The 16,709-nt window shown below is 39.8% G+C and overlaps 7 protein-coding genes across 7 annotated transcripts; 4 read left to right on the top strand and 3 right to left on the bottom strand.

Moving 5' to 3' along the window:
* Positions 1–108: 108 nt before the first annotated feature.
* Positions 109–1,187, top strand: GCK72_013971 (uncharacterized protein; the record flags this gene model as incomplete). The annotated part of the gene is made up of 3 exons (XM_053730087.1): positions 109–403; positions 459–952; positions 1,038–1,187. The coding sequence occupies 3 exons, from the start codon at positions 109–111 to the stop codon at positions 1,185–1,187; spliced, it is 939 nt and encodes a 312-aa protein (XP_053584859.1).
* A 345-nt stretch (positions 1,188–1,532) lies between these two features.
* On the bottom strand, positions 1,533–4,069 carry GCK72_013970 (uncharacterized protein; the record flags this gene model as incomplete). Its single annotated transcript, XM_053730086.1, has 8 exons — positions 1,533–1,576; positions 1,644–1,800; positions 2,870–3,068; positions 3,117–3,259; positions 3,388–3,500; positions 3,544–3,667; positions 3,733–3,924; positions 3,977–4,069. The coding sequence occupies 8 exons, from the start codon at positions 4,067–4,069 to the stop codon at positions 1,533–1,535; spliced, it is 1,065 nt and encodes a 354-aa protein (XP_053584858.1).
* Positions 4,070–4,358: 289 nt separating this feature from the next.
* Positions 4,359–4,968, top strand: GCK72_013969 (uncharacterized protein; the record flags this gene model as incomplete). Its single annotated transcript, XM_003107851.2, has 3 exons — positions 4,359–4,503; positions 4,572–4,753; positions 4,801–4,968. The coding sequence occupies 3 exons, from the start codon at positions 4,359–4,361 to the stop codon at positions 4,966–4,968; spliced, it is 495 nt and encodes a 164-aa protein (XP_003107899.1).
* Positions 4,969–5,146: 178 nt separating this feature from the next.
* GCK72_013968 (uncharacterized protein) lies at positions 5,147–8,172 on the top strand (the record flags this gene model as incomplete). Its single annotated transcript, XM_053730085.1, has 6 exons — positions 5,147–5,250; positions 5,427–6,065; positions 6,110–6,344; positions 6,395–7,323; positions 7,378–8,038; positions 8,086–8,172. The coding sequence occupies 6 exons, from the start codon at positions 5,147–5,149 to the stop codon at positions 8,170–8,172; spliced, it is 2,655 nt and encodes an 884-aa protein (XP_053584857.1).
* Positions 8,173–9,084: 912 nt separating this feature from the next.
* On the top strand, positions 9,085–16,569 carry GCK72_013965 (uncharacterized protein; the record flags this gene model as incomplete). The annotated part of the gene is made up of 11 exons (XM_053730082.1): positions 9,085–9,224; positions 9,269–9,503; positions 9,550–9,653; positions 10,573–10,790; positions 11,597–11,678; positions 12,991–13,368; positions 15,483–15,596; positions 15,643–15,766; positions 15,811–15,966; positions 16,022–16,167; positions 16,215–16,569. The coding sequence occupies 11 exons, from the start codon at positions 9,085–9,087 to the stop codon at positions 16,567–16,569; spliced, it is 2,052 nt and encodes a 683-aa protein (XP_053584854.1).
* Positions 9,617–11,690, bottom strand: GCK72_013967 (uncharacterized protein; the record flags this gene model as incomplete). The annotated part of the gene is made up of 5 exons (XM_053730084.1): positions 9,617–9,692; positions 9,738–10,238; positions 10,293–11,221; positions 11,272–11,506; positions 11,551–11,690. The coding sequence occupies 5 exons, from the start codon at positions 11,688–11,690 to the stop codon at positions 9,617–9,619; spliced, it is 1,881 nt and encodes a 626-aa protein (XP_053584856.1).
* On the bottom strand, positions 14,141–14,710 carry GCK72_013966 (uncharacterized protein; the record flags this gene model as incomplete). The annotated part of the gene is made up of 1 exon (XM_053730083.1): positions 14,141–14,710. One exon carries the CDS (start codon positions 14,708–14,710, stop codon positions 14,141–14,143), a length of 570 nt encoding a protein of 189 aa, XP_053584855.1.
* Positions 16,570–16,709: the final 140 nt, after the last annotated feature.

The raw sequence follows: 16,709 nt of genomic DNA, 5'->3' as shown, positions 1-16,709 counted from the left end.
TCTTTTTTCAAAATCTAAACATTTTATAAACTAGCTGAAGCTCTCACTACTAATTCTTTCTTAAAATACACTTATTGCTTTTGTTTTTCCAAATATCGTGTTTTCAGTATGTCTGACGTTTTGCTGAACTTCATTGCTGGTGGTGTCGGTGGATCATGCACTGTCATAGTTGGACATCCGTTCGACACTGTCAAGGTGCGAATTCAAACAATGGCCCGTCCGAAACCAGGAGAGAAACCACAATTTACTGGAGCTCTTGATTGTGCAAAACGAACAGTCGCCAAAGAAGGATTTTTCGCGTTGTACAAAGGAATGGCTGCTCCATTAGTCGGAGTTTCTCCACTTTTCGCCGTCTTCTTTGGTGGATGCGCAGTTGGAAAGTATCTGCAACAGACCGATCCCAGTAAGTGAAATCAAATCGTTTATGCTTCAAGGTCCTGAACGGTTATCGGTTTCAGATCAAGAAATGACATTCATTCAAAATGCTAACGCCGGAGCATTAGCTGGAGTTTTCACCACGATTGTCATGGTTCCTGGAGAAAGAATCAAGTGTCTTCTTCAAGTTCAACAAGCCGGATCTGCTCCATCCGGTGTCCATTATGATGGTCCACTTGATGTTGTTAAGAAGCTTTACAAACAAGGAGGAATCGCCTCGATCTATAGAGGAACTGGAGCCACTTTGCTCAGAGATATTCCGGCTTCAGCTGCTTATTTATCAGTCTATGAGTATCTGAAGAAGAAGTTCTCAGGAGAAGGGGCTCAACGAACATTGTCTCCAGGAGCGACATTGTTGGCTGGAGGACTCGCGGGTATTGCCAATTGGAGTGTCTGTATTCCAGCTGATGTATTGAAATCACGTCTTCAAACAGCCCCAGAAGGAAAGTATCCAGATGGCGTCCGTGGAGTACTTCGTGAGGTTCTCCGCGAGGAAGGACCCAGAGCACTTTTCAAGGTAACATATTCTATTTAGAGTTTATTGTCTTTTCTTCTAGACTTATTCTCACTTTTTTCAATACGTTTGCACTGAAATTTTTCAGGGATTCTGGCCAGTAATGCTTCGTGCATTCCCAGCTAACGCGGCCTGTTTCTTCGGACTTGAGCTCACTCTTGCAGCCTTCCGCTTCTTTGGAGTTGGTGGACATCCAACACCATCCACCGAAGTTGTTCCCGTTCCACATGACGAGTAACTTTCTAGAAAATCTTTCTTTCTATCTCGATAGGCTTGCTTTCATATTTATTTTTCTTCCAAATTTCTCTTTTTTACGATTGTGTCCCGAGTTGCCTTAAATTTTTTGGGTATTTGTATGTTGTGTATATTCCTGTTCGAATAATTTAAATTATTGATGAAATTTCGACAGTAATCATGTTTTTTTTCTGCAATTATCTATCGTGTTCAGCAGTCGCAAATTTGTATTTTTCGCTGAGAAACAGGTGTAATTATGAATGCAAAACAAAAGGAAAGGAACAAAATTAAAAGGAAACAATAAAATTATGAGTGCACAAAACTCATCGATAAAAGAGACCTAGAATAGTTACTGTTGATTGACGTTGCTCAATGGGCTATCCGCGTTGATTTCTGAAAATTCATAAAAGTAGATTAAGCATAAAGGGGCGAAAAACGTATAATAGGAAAAAAAGCTTACTCTCAGTTGGATCTTCAATATCTCGCATACTAGCATCGTAGTCTTCAGAGTCTAGCTCGTATAGGTGTATTTCTTCTTCGTCTGTCAGATACTCTAATTCTGGAACCAGAGAAGTGGATGGTCCTGCTAGATCTTTATTATCCGGAGATTTATTGACCTGAAAATGTTTTGCTTTTAGTTATTCGTACATTCTAATTATAGTCTCAATATACAACATAACTTTCAGAATGATGTTGGGAAGACTTGCAATTCGTCAGATTCCACGTTATTACAAAGGTGAGTTGTTCTTTCTGTATTTCAAAAGTTTTCTATAGTTTCACACGTTGAGCCTATTGAGAAAACTGCAAGGCTAGCAGCGTTTGATCATGTGAGATGATAAGAGAACTTGCAGATGAATGAAATAATATAGCTGATACTATGCAGTCGTAGAAATGAGAACTGAGAACTGATAAGTAAAGTAATTCGATCACTTGACAAGTACATAAAATGTTTAGAATGTATCAAACTTTTGATAAATTCCAATAGTGTATATCTTAACTAGCAGTATTACATTAGATCTGCGTTACCTTAACGTGTGGAATTGTGACACCTGTTTATTACACGCTTCGAACCTCTGTGATATAGAATTAACTTTCGATGATCTAGGGTCTCCTCGTAGACTCATACAACTGATGATGCCAAACAACTTTGTTTGTCACCTTTATATTCTTTGCAGTCTCCAGCCGACTTATAAACAACTCTCGTCAACTCTCTCTGCGCAATGTTCCGGCTATCCGGCGCCTTGCTTTGGTGGGTCTGCGCCGTCCTTTCCACTCTTCAGCAAACCTGCTCCATCGGACAGCTAGCGCCGAACACGGGTCAGTTCTGCGCCCTCTTTTTTATGTCTATGTTTTCTGGTGTGTATGTATGATGACAATAGTATCCCGAAGTGTCCACCTCTGACTATCTCTTTCTTATCAGAAGAAAGGGTGGTTTCTAACGTCATTCAATTGTATTTGTGTCTATGTGTCTGTTGTTCTCATAATTTTTTCACACCAGTTTGTTGCAATTTCCACGAAACGTCTGATTATTTTTTAACATGACAATCTGAAACTTTCCATGGTCAGTTTCAATGCATGCTGTGATGCAGTTCGCCGTTTTCCTTTCTAGAACCCTGGCTACAGTACCCCTTAATATCTTGATACTAAGTAGACATGTGGATCTTCTGAAATATTTTGAATACTTACGATTGTATGCGATTTTTCAAACACTGTATCGATTTGGACAACTTCATCTCCTTGTACAATCCGATAGGATGCTTTCGGAGTTAGAGAGTTGGGAGCTTCTGGATGTTCATTTCGGATTCTACGACTTCGAGGTACTGGAAGCTGTCGACCGAAGCACTTCGCTAGTGAAAGGTTGAAAGCAGAAAGCTGTTCTTTACACCTGAAAATATACTGAATCTTGGAATTTCATTGCTAGAGCAATCCATACCATAAGTCTCGAAACTCAACTTCCGTTTCATTCTTAACGTGTTGGTCAGAAATGTGTTCGCATGGTGATTTCGACACAGGAAGCGTTTTGAAGCATTGTAAACACTGATAACGCTTTGAAATTTCAACACCTCGGAATTCTTCCTGTATATGACAATCTATTACATGTTGCGCTTGTCTTCTGATTTTGGTATTCCGGTTGCGACCTACTTCAACTTGATTGCAGCAAACCTTAATTGTGTAATTTAGAAAATCTAACACTCATCGCTTACCAAACAATTAGAAATATCCTCTTCTTTGTTCTCTTCTTTTCCATTTTCAATTATCGAAGTTTCATTAAAAGTTTCCAATTCAAGCGAAGGGACTGTGAACAATGGTGGTATAGCTGTGTTAATATAATCTAGCCGATAGAGTTCGTGATTTCTTACCGATCGTATTTTCATCTTCCTCGGGCTCTTGGTGATTTTCTTCTGCCGATTTTTCTTGATCAACGGCAAGAGAGCTACCGAACAAGAGTTGTATCGCGTCGGAATCTTCAGAAAACGTCCCACGCTGCAAAAACTTTAGTGATTGCCGTTTCTAGAAGTTGTGTTCTTATTATCATCGTTCCAACTTACCGCCCATTTTTCCAGTATTTCTTGATTTGATGACGTTTTCATGACAAGTTGGTTTTCCTCAAGAAGTTGATCCGCCTCTTCTTGCAAATCAAAATTTTCTTCAAGAACAAGCGTGTTTTTGTTTAACATTTCTAAGAACTCTTTTATTTCATCTGGATCCGACGAGAAGACATGTTTCAGTTTATGATTGACCTAGAAAAATTGTATAATTATAATTGAGGTTTACTCTGAAGAAAAAACATACCAAGTATCGACGAAGCTTTCGAACGTTTTGCTTCGCCTCTCCTTCATCGTCGATACTAATTAAGACAAACTTCTTTCCAGCAACTTTCGGCATTTGTTTGGAAAACAAATGTTTAAAAATTAAAAGGCAACTTGTTGTTTTGAAACTGATACTACGGTGCATCCGAAAGTACGCAAAGTACGCAAACACCGCACCTTCGCGGGTCCGCCAAATTTTACACGTCATTTTGATCAAAATATCATCGATCGTCGCCGGATCATCCTAACACTTTGTTCCACTATTTTTTCCCCCATTTTTCACTTTTTGGTTCATTTCTGATAGCCCTTATTGAATATGTGTGAAATGACCTTGCTTGTTGCACTCTGTTATTTTTCTGCTGCAGATGGCTGCCTCGACCCTACCTCAAGATATTTCCGACGTAGAGCTTGTTCATTTGGCCAGAAACGCAATGAAACGTGCTCATTGCCCATATAGCAAGTTTCCAGTCGGTGCTGCGCTTCTGACTGAATCTGGGGAAACCATTCTTGGTAATTATAACTAAACTTCATGTCATATGAAGTTGCAGAGAATGAAAATGAATTTTAACTTTCTTGAGGCTGCAATGTGGAAAACGCCTCATATGGAGGTACCATCTGTGCCGAGCGCAGTGCCATTGTATCTGCAGTGTCGCAAGGGCATAATAAATTCCGCGCCATCGCTGTGGTCACTGGGCTTAGTGAACCGGCCTCTCCATGTGGACTTTGTCGTCAATTTTTAGTCGAATTTGGTGATTTCAAAGTGAGGACTAATCTTCAAACGCGCTTTTCTGACTGAAAATTTTGCAGGTCGTCGTTGGAACTGCATCGAACTCTAAAATCCTTACTACATCTACCCGTGACTTGCTTCCATACGCATTTACTCCTGAATCACTTGACATTTTTGAGCAAGAGAAATCTTCTACATCCAAAGTTTCTCAAGACGATGTCAAGGAACATGATGCTGTTGCCACTTAATTTTTTTCTCTACTACCGTTTATGCCGAATTCCCGAATTCCTACTAGCCATTCCCGCATTCCTACTCTTTTCTTTCCTGTGTAACTGTGATAACGCATCCGATGACATTTGTTTATCCGTACTTTCCGATTCTTCTACAGTAAATACTTTGTATTAAAAATAAAAGTTTCCTTTCAGAATGGCGACTTGCGGAAATCCTGCACCTGCATTCAAATTCGAGCGACTACCAACTAACGCCGAACCTACCCACTACGATGTTCGTTTGTCACCATGTCTCAACCAGTGAGTATTAAAGTGTACCAGTCGCAATGGACCTATTCACGAACAATAACTTGGGCTATTGAACAACAACTTGTGATATTAAATATTCGTTTTTTAAATATAACAAGTTATTATTTGTGAATAGGTCCAAGATTATATTTGTGTGACTCTGATTTTTGTATTTAAACCTTTTTTAGATTCTCCTTCGAGGGACTCTCTACTGTGGACGTCACTATCAAGGAAGCAACAGATGTTCTCAAAGTTCACGCGCAGAGTCTGTTGATCCAATCTGTATCACTCATTACCAACCCGGGAGACGCAGCGAAAAAGTTGGATACAACATACGATGATAAGCTTAATATCTTAAGTATCAAGCTTCCATCTGTCCTCCAGCCACAGAAAGTTCAGCTGGTTTTCAAGTTCATTGGAGAGCTCAACGACAAGATGCGCGGATTCTATCGTAGTCAATACAAGGACAAGGATGGATCTGAAAAGTTCCTTGCATCCACTCAGTTCGAGTCAACATATGCTCGCTTAGCGTTCCCGTGTTTTGATGAGCCCATCTACAAGGCAACGTTCGATGTGACGCTCGAGGTAGACAGTCATCTCACCGCTCTTTCCAATATGAACGTAATCTCGGAAACGCCAAGTACTGATGGGAAACGGAAAGTTGTAAAATTCGCCACAACTCCAAAAATGTCATCTTACCTTGTTGCCTTCGCAGTTGGAGAACTCGAGTACATTAGTACAAAAACCAATAGTGGAGTTGAGATGCGTGTGTACACTGTTCCTGGCAAAAAAGAACAAGGACAGTACAGTTTGGATCTCTCCGCCAAGTAACTTAATAGTTTCCGAATATATAGTATAATTACTTTTCTAGGTGCATTGACTGGTACAATGAGTGGTTCGATATCCCATATCCTCTCCCTAAGTGTGACCTTATCGCGATTCCCGACTTCTCTATGGGAGCAATGGAGAACTGGGGTCTTGTCACTTATCGTGAGATCGCACTTCTTGTTGATCCGGGAGTTACATCTACTCGCCAGAAATCCCGAGTTGCTCTTGTGGTTGCCCACGAATTAGCACATCTGTGGTTTGGTAACCTAGTGACCATGGTATGATTCTTTATGATTATGATAATTTAAAGTTCATTGTTGAATTGCAGAAATGGTGGACTGATCTCTGGTTGAAGGAAGGATTTGCTTCATTCATGGAATACATGTTTGTTGGAGCTAACTGTTCAGAGTTCAAAATCTGGCTTCACTTCCTGAACGATGAATTGGCTTCTGGAATGGGTTTAGATGGGCTCAGAAATTCGCATCCAATCGAAGTGGAGATCGATAATCCAAATGAGCTTGATGAGATTTATGATTCTATCACCTATGCTAAATCGAATTCCGTGAACCGTATGCTCTGTTATTATCTATCAGAGCCAGTTTTCCAGAAAGGACTTCGCATTTACTTGAAGAAATTCCAGTATTCTAATGCCGTCACTCAAGATTTATGGTCTGCTCTCAGTGAGGCTTCTGGACAAAATGTCAATGAACTCATGTCGGGATGGACGCAGCAGATGGGATTTCCAGTTTTGAACGTTACGCAACGACAGGATGGAAATAATCGTGTTCTGACAGTTGAACAACGGAGATTCATCTCGGACGGAGGCGAGGACCCGAAGAACAGTCTCTGGCAAGTGCCGATTACAGTTTCTGTTGGCAGTGCTCCAAGTGATGTTAAGGCGAGATTCCTGTTGAAGGAGAAACAACAGGAGTTCGTCGTCGAGGGAGTGGCTCCAGGCGAATGGGTCAAATTGAACTCTGGAACAACCGGATTTTATCGCGTCGAGTATTCTGACGAAATGCTCACCTCGATGCTCCCTGATATCGCTTCACGAAAAATGCCTGTACTTGATCGTTTTGGACTAATCAATGATTTGTCTGCTCTTCTGAATACAGGACGGGTCTCGATTGCACAATTCGTTCAAGTTGCTGCCTCCTCTGCCAATGAGGATGAGTACGTTGTGTGGGGAGCTATCGACGAAGGAATGAGTAAGCTTTTGGCTTGCTCCCGCGAAATGTCGGAGGAAACTCTGAAAAGGTTAGTATTAAAAAAAAACGATTTCTTTCCACCCGAACAACGATGATTTTTCAGAGCCAAACAACTCATTGTCAAAATGTTCGAAAAAACTGGTGCCGATCTTGGATTTGCCGAACAGTCCGGCGAGGACACGCAAAAGATGATGCTCCGCGCCCTCGTTCAAGCCCGCCTAGCTCGCGCCGGTCATCAGCCAACTATCGATAAATTCAACCAAATGTTCACGGACTTCCTCGAGAAAGGAACCCCCATTCATCCAGATATTCGTCTTGCGACTTTCGGAGTCGTTGCAAGATCGACTGGCAAAGAAGGATTTGACAAGTTGATGAACCTCCGTGAAACTACCACCTTCCAGGAAATCGAGAGACAAGCAATGATTGCTATGTCGCAGACTCCAGAGCAACCACTGCTAGCACAACTTTTCGAATACGGATTTGAGAAAAACAAAGTCCGTCCACAAGATCAACTTTACCTTTTCCTCGGAACTGGATCTACCCATATGGGACAGCAATATGCCTGGCAATATTTCTGTGAACATATCAAAGAATTCTTGGAAAAGTATGGAGGAGCCAATTCGAGTCTATTCCAGCGTTGTCTCAAGTTTGCCGGTGAAAGTTTCGGTAGTGAACATCGAGCTGTGGAGTTCCAAAATTTCTTCTGTAACTGCAAAGATCTTACCGATACGGACAGAAAAACTTTGGCTAGGCCAATTGGACAGGTATACAAACAATATTTCTAATTTTGATAATTATTTGCATTTTTCAGACGGTCGAAGCAATTCGCCTCAACGCTCGTCTCTTGGAGGCTAACCGCTCAATCATCGAAAATCTTCTCAAACAAATCCACTTCTAATTCGTTTTAAATCATTGTCCTTCTATTTATTTGTCACTGGTTTTGTTATAGGTTCACGAAACCGTGTCGGATGATGTAAAGGCGCATCTAAGTTTTCAAACTGATCTCGCAACACTTTCAACAGGAAGTTAAGGTTTTTCACTTTTCTCAACTACGAGACCATTTTGAACATTTAGATGATGTAAACATCATCCGACACGGCTTAATGAACCGATAATATCTGATTTTCAATCTACCATTTAATCGTTTTTAGCTTCACTGCTTGCCTTCGGGAGCTCATTACTGTTCTTTTTTTCAAGAGAAAATAAATACTCATAACGCAAAAAAACATGTGTAGAAGCAGTAAAAAGAGCACTTAAGTGCGCTTTGCTAAGTTCACACTGTCAATTTTTCAACACCTATCTCAACAGCTGGGTACAAAAAAGAGCCGTTATAATACATATTTTAAAGTATGTTTCTCACTAGGGAATGGTCTAAACTTACCGTGGAGTTCAGAAACGAGACCTAGCACAATCGATAGAAATTTTAATGGGAAATCAGTTTTCAAAAATTGCTGAATGGCCTCCAGAATCCAGATCTTCTGGTCTGAAAATACAAACTTAATACATGTGATTTACTCGATTTTTCACCCAAATTTAGCTGTGTTTCGCCCCAAATATCACGGCACCCGAACATCCCTCTCGGCCAGCGATCCGTGGTCCAGTGGTGATTAATCAGCAATTTTTGAAAACTGATTTCCCATTAAAATTTCTATCGATTATGCTAGGTCTCGTTTCTGAACTCCACGGTCAGTTTAGACCATTCCCTAGTCAGCGGGGTTACAGGTTACATCGAGACAGAGGTATTATTAATTTTCGAGAAAAGTTTCTCGGATCCTGGCAAGAAAGAACAAAATTCGCCACAACTCCAAAAATGTCATCTTACCTTGTTGCCTTCGCAGTTGGAGAACTCGAGTACATTAGTACAAAAACCAATAGTGGAGTTGAGATGCGTGTGTACACTGTTCCTGGCAAGAAAGAACAAGGACAGTACAGTTTGGATCTCTCCGCCAAGTAACTTAATAGTTTCCGAATATATAGTATAATTACTTTTCTAGGTGCATTGACTGGTACAATGAGTGGTTCGATATCCCATATCCTCTCCCTAAGTGTGACCTTATCGCGATTCCCGACTTCTCTATGGGAGCAATGGAGAACTGGGGTCTTGTCACTTATCGTGAGATCGCACTTCTTGTTGATCCGGGAGTTACATCTACTCGCCAGAAATCCCGAGTTGCTCTTGTGGTTGCCCACGAATTAGCACATCTGTGGTTTGGTAACCTAGTGACCATGGTATGATTCAAATTATGATAATTTAAAATTCATTGTTGAATTTCAGAAATGGTGGACTGACCTTTGGTTAAAGGAAGGATTTGCTTCATTCATGGAATACATGTTTGTCGGAGCTAACTGTCCAAATAAAAACAATCGAGATTGTTTACAGTAATCCGCGCCATGTTTCGGACAACAATTGTACTTTTCCTGAAAATGTTGCTGAGAATGTATTTAAGGGGGTCTCCTCCATACTTTTCCAAGAATTCTTTGATATGTTCACAGAAATATTGCCAGGCATATTGCTGTCCCATATGGGTAGATCCAGTTCCGAGGAAAAGGTAAAGTTGATCTTGTGGACGGACTTTGTTTTTCTCAAATCCGTATTCGAAAAGTTGTGCTAGCAGTGGTTGCTCTGGAGTCTGCGACATAGCAATCATTGCTTGTCTCTCGATTTCCTGGAAGGTGGTAGTTTCACGGAGGTTCATCAACTTGTCAAATCCTTCTTTGCCAGTCGATCTTGCAACGACTCCGAAAGTCGCAAGACGAATATCTGGATGAATGGGGGTTCCTTTCTCGAGGAAGTCCGTGAACATTTGGTTGAATTTATCGATAGTTGGCTGATGACCGGCGCGAGCTAGGCGGGCTTGAACGAGGGCGCGGAGCATCATCTTTTGCGTGTCCTCGCCGGACTGTTCGGCAAATCCAAGATCGGCACCAGTTTTTTCGAACATTTTGACAATGAGTTGTTTGGCTCTGAAAAATCATCGTTGTTCGGGTGGAAAGAAATCGTTTTTTTTTAATACTAACCTTTTCAGAGTTTCCTCCGACATTTCGCGGGAGCAAGCCAAAAGCTTACTCATTCCTTCGTCGATAGCTCCCCACACAACGTACTCATCCTCATTGGCAGAGGAGGCAGCAACTTGAACGAATTGTGCAATCGAGACCCGTCCTGTATTCAGAAGAGCAGACAAATCATTGATTAGTCCAAAACGATCAAGTACAGGCATTTTTCGTGAAGCGATATCAGGGAGCATCGAGGTGAGCATTTCGTCAGAATACTCGACGCGATAAAATCCGGTTGTTCCAGAGTTCAATTTGACCCATTCGCCTGGAGCCACTCCCTCGACGACGAACTCCTGTTGTTTCTCCTTCAACAGGAATCTCGCCTTAACATCACTTGGAGCACTGCCAACAGAAACTGTAATCGGCACTTGCCAGAGACTGTTCTTCGGGTCCTCGCCTCCGTCCGAGATGAATCTCCGTTGTTCAACTGTCAGAACACGATTATTTCCATCCTGTCGTTGCGTAACGTTCAAAACTGGAAATCCCATCTGCTGCGTCCATCCCGACATGAGTTCATTGACATTTTGTCCAGAAGCCTCACTGAGAGCAGACCATAAATCTTGAGTGACGGCATTAGAATACTGGAATTTCTTCAAGTAAATGCGAAGTCCTTTCTGGAAAACTGGCTCTGATAGATAATAACAGAGCATACGGTTCACGGAATTCGATTTAGCATAGGTGATAGAATCATAAATCTCATCAAGCTCATTTGGATTATCGATCTCCACTTCGATTGGATGCGAATTTCTGAGCCCATCTAAACCCATTCCAGAAGCCAATTCATCGTTCAGGAAGTGAAGCCAGATTTTGAACTCTGAACAGTTAGCTCCAACAAACATGTATTCCATGAATGAAGCAAATCCTTCCTTCAACCAGAGATCAGTCCACCATTTCTGCAATTCAACAATGAACTTTAAATTATCATAATCATAAAGAATCATACCATGGTCACTAGGTTACCAAACCACAGATGTGCTAATTCGTGGGCAACCACAAGAGCAACTCGGGATTTCTGGCGAGTAGATGTAACTCCCGGATCAACAAGAAGTGCGATCTCACGATAAGTGACAAGACCCCAGTTCTCCATTGCTCCCATAGAGAAGTCGGGAATCGCGATAAGGTCACACTTAGGGAGAGGATATGGGATATCGAACCACTCATTGTACCAGTCAATGCACCTAGAAAAGTAATTATACTATATATTCGGAAACTATTAAGTTACTTGGCGGAGAGATCCAAACTGTACTGTCCTTGTTCTTTTTTGCCAGGAACAGTGTACACACGCATCTCAACTCCACTATTGGTTTTTGTACTAATGTACTCGAGTTCTCCAACTGCGAAGGCAACAAGGTAAGATGACATTTTTGGAGTTGTGGCGAATTTTGTTCTTTCTTGCCAGGATCCGAGAAACTTTTCTCGAAAATTAATCATCTCTTCTTTAAGGAAAAAGCTTGAATTCCATTTTTCTCACAATCAGTAGAACTTATATTTACGGGATGAAATGAACTAAATAAGCAAGCGAAATCTCTCAATTTTTCTCACGTTTTTTTTTGATTCAGAACAATTCTGAGCAGCCACAGTTCCGATCGGTGGCAGTGCAGGAAAGGGTCACAGTTCTAGAAAGTAACAGCTCGGGATTGTGAAAGATCTGAAAAGACTTACCACCCAAATTCTGCAGAACATCCTTTATGTGGGTTACTAATAAATTGCTATTTTTATGTTGTGAATAGGATGTTTTGGTATTTTCGCAGAGAAAAATCTATTGCAGAGCAACAAGCAACGGATGAAATAGCTGCATTCTTAATAAAGACCAGAGAATATACAGTAAAGAACGGCAGAAGTAATAATTATGAATACCCATAAAACTTGTGTTAACAATGGCTTCAAGCACATGATCAAGAAATGAAACAAACAAATAGGGCAAGATTTGAAAAGAAAAACTATTTTATTTATTTATTCAAACGAAGGAGCAAGTCACTGACACGTTACATTGAGATAAAGTCAAAATGAGATTTTTAATTTTGACCAGGGGCGAAGATTACAAGTTATAAAAGGAAAAACAAAAGAATTGAATTCATCAAAAAATGCATGCATGATGGAAGTGGATAAGGTAGGTTCTAGAACATCATTATGGTCGTATACCCAACTCAACTTGAACGATAAATATGTGTAACTTCTGATATTATGAACAACAGAATATACAGTACTGGCCATAAAGAATGCAACACTTGCAGTTTTTAGTTGAAAATTGTCAATTGTGTGTCTCATTGATAGTGTCACAATGTTAATTATTCATTAAATATATAGATCGAAAAAGCTTAAATTTTTTAGTTGTACAAGCAATCACTGATTCGTTAACATAGGTCAAAGTTATTTCTCGCAATTGTTGCCCGTTTTCAGGACTACTTTTCGAGATGTATACTTGTTCTACTTTTGATTTATACACTCTGCAAACAATTGACATTTTGAGGCAATCAGTGAGGCCGAGACACACAGAATTGACCGCTTTCAACTAAAAACTGCAATTGGCGCACTTAATATGGCCAGTACTGCATGGGAGCGAGAACGAGCAGCGCAATCGGTTATCAATATTAAGAATAATAATGGTCGAAGAGAATTTGAAGAAAGAACAAAAAAGCAGAAGAAAAGGAAAAAGTTGAAGGTGGAAAAGAAGAAGAGGAAAGAGAAGAAGAAGGAAAAGAAAAGAGAAAGAAGAAGAGAAAGAAGAAGAGAAAGAAGAAGAGAAAGAAGAAGAGAAGAAAGAAGAGAAAGAAGAGAAAGAAGAAGAGATGGAAAAAGAGAAAGAAGAAGAGAAGGAAGAAGAGAAAGACGAAGAGAAGAAAGAAGAGAAAGAAGAAGAGAAGGAAGAAGAAAAGAAGAAAAGAAGGAAGAAGAGAAAGGAGAGAGAAGAGAAAGAGAAGAAAACGAAGAGAAAGAAGAAGAGAAGGATGAAGAGAAAGAAGAAGAGAAGGATGAAGAGAAAGAAGAAGAGAAGGATGAATAGAATGAAGAAGAAGAGTAGGAAAGAAGAAGAAGAAGAGTAGGAAAGAAGAAGAAGAAGAGTAGGAAAGAAGAGAAGAAGAGGAGGAAAGAAGAAGAAGAGAAGGATAAAGAGAATGAAGAAGAAGAGTAGGAAAAAAGAAGAAGAAGAGTAGGAAAGAAGAAGAAGAAGAGGAGGAAAGAAGAAGAAGAAGAGGAGGAAAGAAGAAGAAGAGAGAGAAGAAGAGAAGGAAGAAGAGAGAAGAAGAGAGAGAAGAAAAGAAGAAGAGTAGGAAAGAAGAAGAAGAGAAGAGGAGGAAAGAAGAAGAAGAGAGGAGGAAAGAAGAAGAAGAGTAGGAAAGAAGAAGAAGAAGAAGAGGAGGAAAGAAGAAGAAGGAAGAAGAGAAAGAAGAAGAAGAGGGGAAGGAAAGCAGACGAAGAGGAGAAAGAAGCAAGAAGAAGGATGTGAAAGAAGATTAATAGTGATCGTAAGAAGAAGAAGAGGAGAAAGAAGAAAGAGAAAGAAGAGGAGGAAAGAAAAAACAGAAATGCGTTGTCTGAGGAACACTAGTTGATCACGGTCATAAAAGGGAAGAATTTGGAAACTGTGGCTTGTATAATACAGAGAGAATGGAATTTTCAACAACTTCAGTTCCATACGAAAAATGTGAAACGCCTGGGAAGTAGCTCGATCGAAGCCAGCTTTCTTGGGCCTTGAATGTCGACAAACTTGGAACAGTCCCAACTTACGGTTGATTCTCTTCTTGCACTGAAACAAATAAAAGTCCAATGAAATAAGGATATTATGTGTGTTAAAAAGTCGGAAAATGAGCTCACTTCACCGGATACATATACTCATATGGTCTTCTCGAAGGTCCCCGTGAAGTTCGAAAATTCCCGAGTATTTCTGTGGGGTTCATTGGAGAACCGTTCGTCGAGAGGATGATGACAGTTCTTATATTTTGATACTTTTTACAAGAAATCCAACTATTGAGAAACTCGATAATTGCAGAGTTATCACATTTCGGGGTAGCGATTGTCAAATGTTCTCCCGTAAAGTAGGGCAGAATTATGTTCACTGGCAACGTTTCATCTGACAAATGCAAGAACTGAATTCCGAACAGAAGAGAGTTTTTCTTAAGTGATCCAGTAATCTCTGTGTGAACTCTCACATTTTTATGACTTGGGTTTATTGAAAGAAATTTTTCAACGACATCTGCTTCAACTATTTTGCCCTTCAAAACAGTGGTTTCGAGATTACTGATTTTTGGAATTGAATAAACCAGCATTTCTACAGTAATTTCAAGTTCAACATCCGTTGGTTTATTCAATAAAGTTGTCATATGATGATTGAGTGCATTCTGTACAATTTCATCGGAAGAGTCGTAAATCTTGACGTCCATTTGGATTATTCCGCAGTAATCAATGATTACTTCTGTTCTGAAAAAAGATGGAGAGCTATGTGTGAAAAAAAAAACAATGAAATCGCCTGATTATTTTAAATCAATGAATAAGTAAGCATACCTGTATTTCATTTCAACTCCTCCTATTATCACTTTAGATGTACTTTCGACATCGTTCGAAAGTATATTAAATGTCAAAGAACGTTCTGAATCACCTATGGAACTGGTTCTGAAGACCATTTTTAGAAAACCAGAATCAATGTAAAACAGAAGTGAATAAATATTCAATTTGAAACTTTGAATCATAAAAAATGTTTTTGAAGAGCACACCGAAAGCATGAACAGTTCCAACCAATCCATATTTTTTACAATTTCAAGTAGTACCAAATAAGGGAAATTTAATAGCTTCAATTCCATATTTTTTCTACTAATGGCGATGTCGACGTGTCAGTGTCGTAAACGCGATTTACGTATGCTATTGCATATCGATTTTTTGAGTTCTTCTAGAACGTTCCATGTCCAATTTTCCAATTTCATGACACAACCATTAAAGAGAAATGTAGAGAATACTTGTTTACAGTATGAATATATATTGATTTTTCCGAAAATCCTTTTTACCCGTAAGACTCGCCACTAAAACATTGTATTATTGCTTCCCTGAGATTTTAGTAAAAAGAAGACATATCATTCATCAATTGGTCAAGAATTGTTTGTCTTGCCAACGCTCTGAGCAGAAGTAGAGCCGAAAAAAGAACCAAAAAAAGACATTCAGAGAAGAAAGTGGAAAGAAGAAGGAACAAAAGAGTGAAGTAGCCGAGCAGAAAGCGAAACCGAGAACACCAGGAAATGAGAAAAAAGAGAATGATATGATGCAGATGTCTATGTTGTGAGTTTTCAGAAGTTTTCTATCTGAAATCATGAATGTTTTCCAGTCATTCAAAGGTGAATCGGACATCGGATGCTCATCACAAAGAATGGTTACAGAAGAAAGAAAAAGAGATAAAAGAGAAAAAAGCAAAAGAAAAAGCGATGGCAGAACAGAAGGAGGCAGAAGAGGTAGAATGAATCAAGAGTTGAGAATAATCTGCTTTGAATTTCAGAAAGAACGACGAGAAAACTCGAAATTATATCAGAGATGGGTTCAGGGCCACGATGAGAAAATGAAAGCGATGAAAAAAGCGAAACTTCAGAAGGAAAAAGAGAAATTGGAAAAAGAGAAATCGTCGAAAGATCAGAAATTGAAAGAAGCGGATAAGGTGATTTTGTTGAGATTTTATATATTTTTTTAAAGTTAATAAATTTCAAATTTAGAACTATGAAATGTGGAAGCGAGAACGATCAAAATCGGTGACAGACATCAAAAAGAAGTTGGAACAAGAGTCAGAAAAGAAACGAAAGGCAGAAGAAGATGCGAGAAATGAGAAGATAAAAGAGGCAAAGACAGCTTTCTTGGCATGGTGAGATACTTTTAATTTCAAATATTTCTTAATTTATGAAATTACAGGAAAGCCAAGAAGGAAGAGTTTTTGAGTGAAGAGGCGAGAAAATTGAGAAAAGAAGAGAAAGAAAAGTTGGAAGAAGAGAAGAAGGAAATCGAATTGAAACGGTTGGAATTGGCGAATGAAGCATACGAAACGTGGATTCAATTGAAAGAATCCGAAAGAGAAATGTTCGCGGATTGTGTTCTCATCGAGGCACCGCCCATCCCGTGGATTCCACCGAGCAATTTGGTTCCGAGACAATTTCTGAGATCAGCCAACGGGAGCCGCCAACGAACACGCTCTCAATCAGCCAAATCCGTTGCTAAACGTTCTCGAAGCCGTCCTGCAACTACCACATCTTTAAGACCTTTCCGATAAGCATATAAAACTAAACTTCATTCTAACTGTGATAACTTCGTCATTCAATAAAAGGTAGAATAACTTCATGTGCTTTCAACAACAACAAAAAATAACAAATCGGCTGAACAAAGTATGAGAGATGGGGAGCATAAAATAGA

This window comes from Caenorhabditis remanei, chromosome IV (assembly GCF_010183535.1).
Source record: "Caenorhabditis remanei strain PX506 chromosome IV, whole genome shotgun sequence".
NCBI lineage: Eukaryota > Metazoa > Nematoda > Chromadorea > Rhabditida > Rhabditidae > Caenorhabditis > Caenorhabditis remanei.
This window is presented reverse-complemented; position numbering and strand designations above follow the sequence as displayed.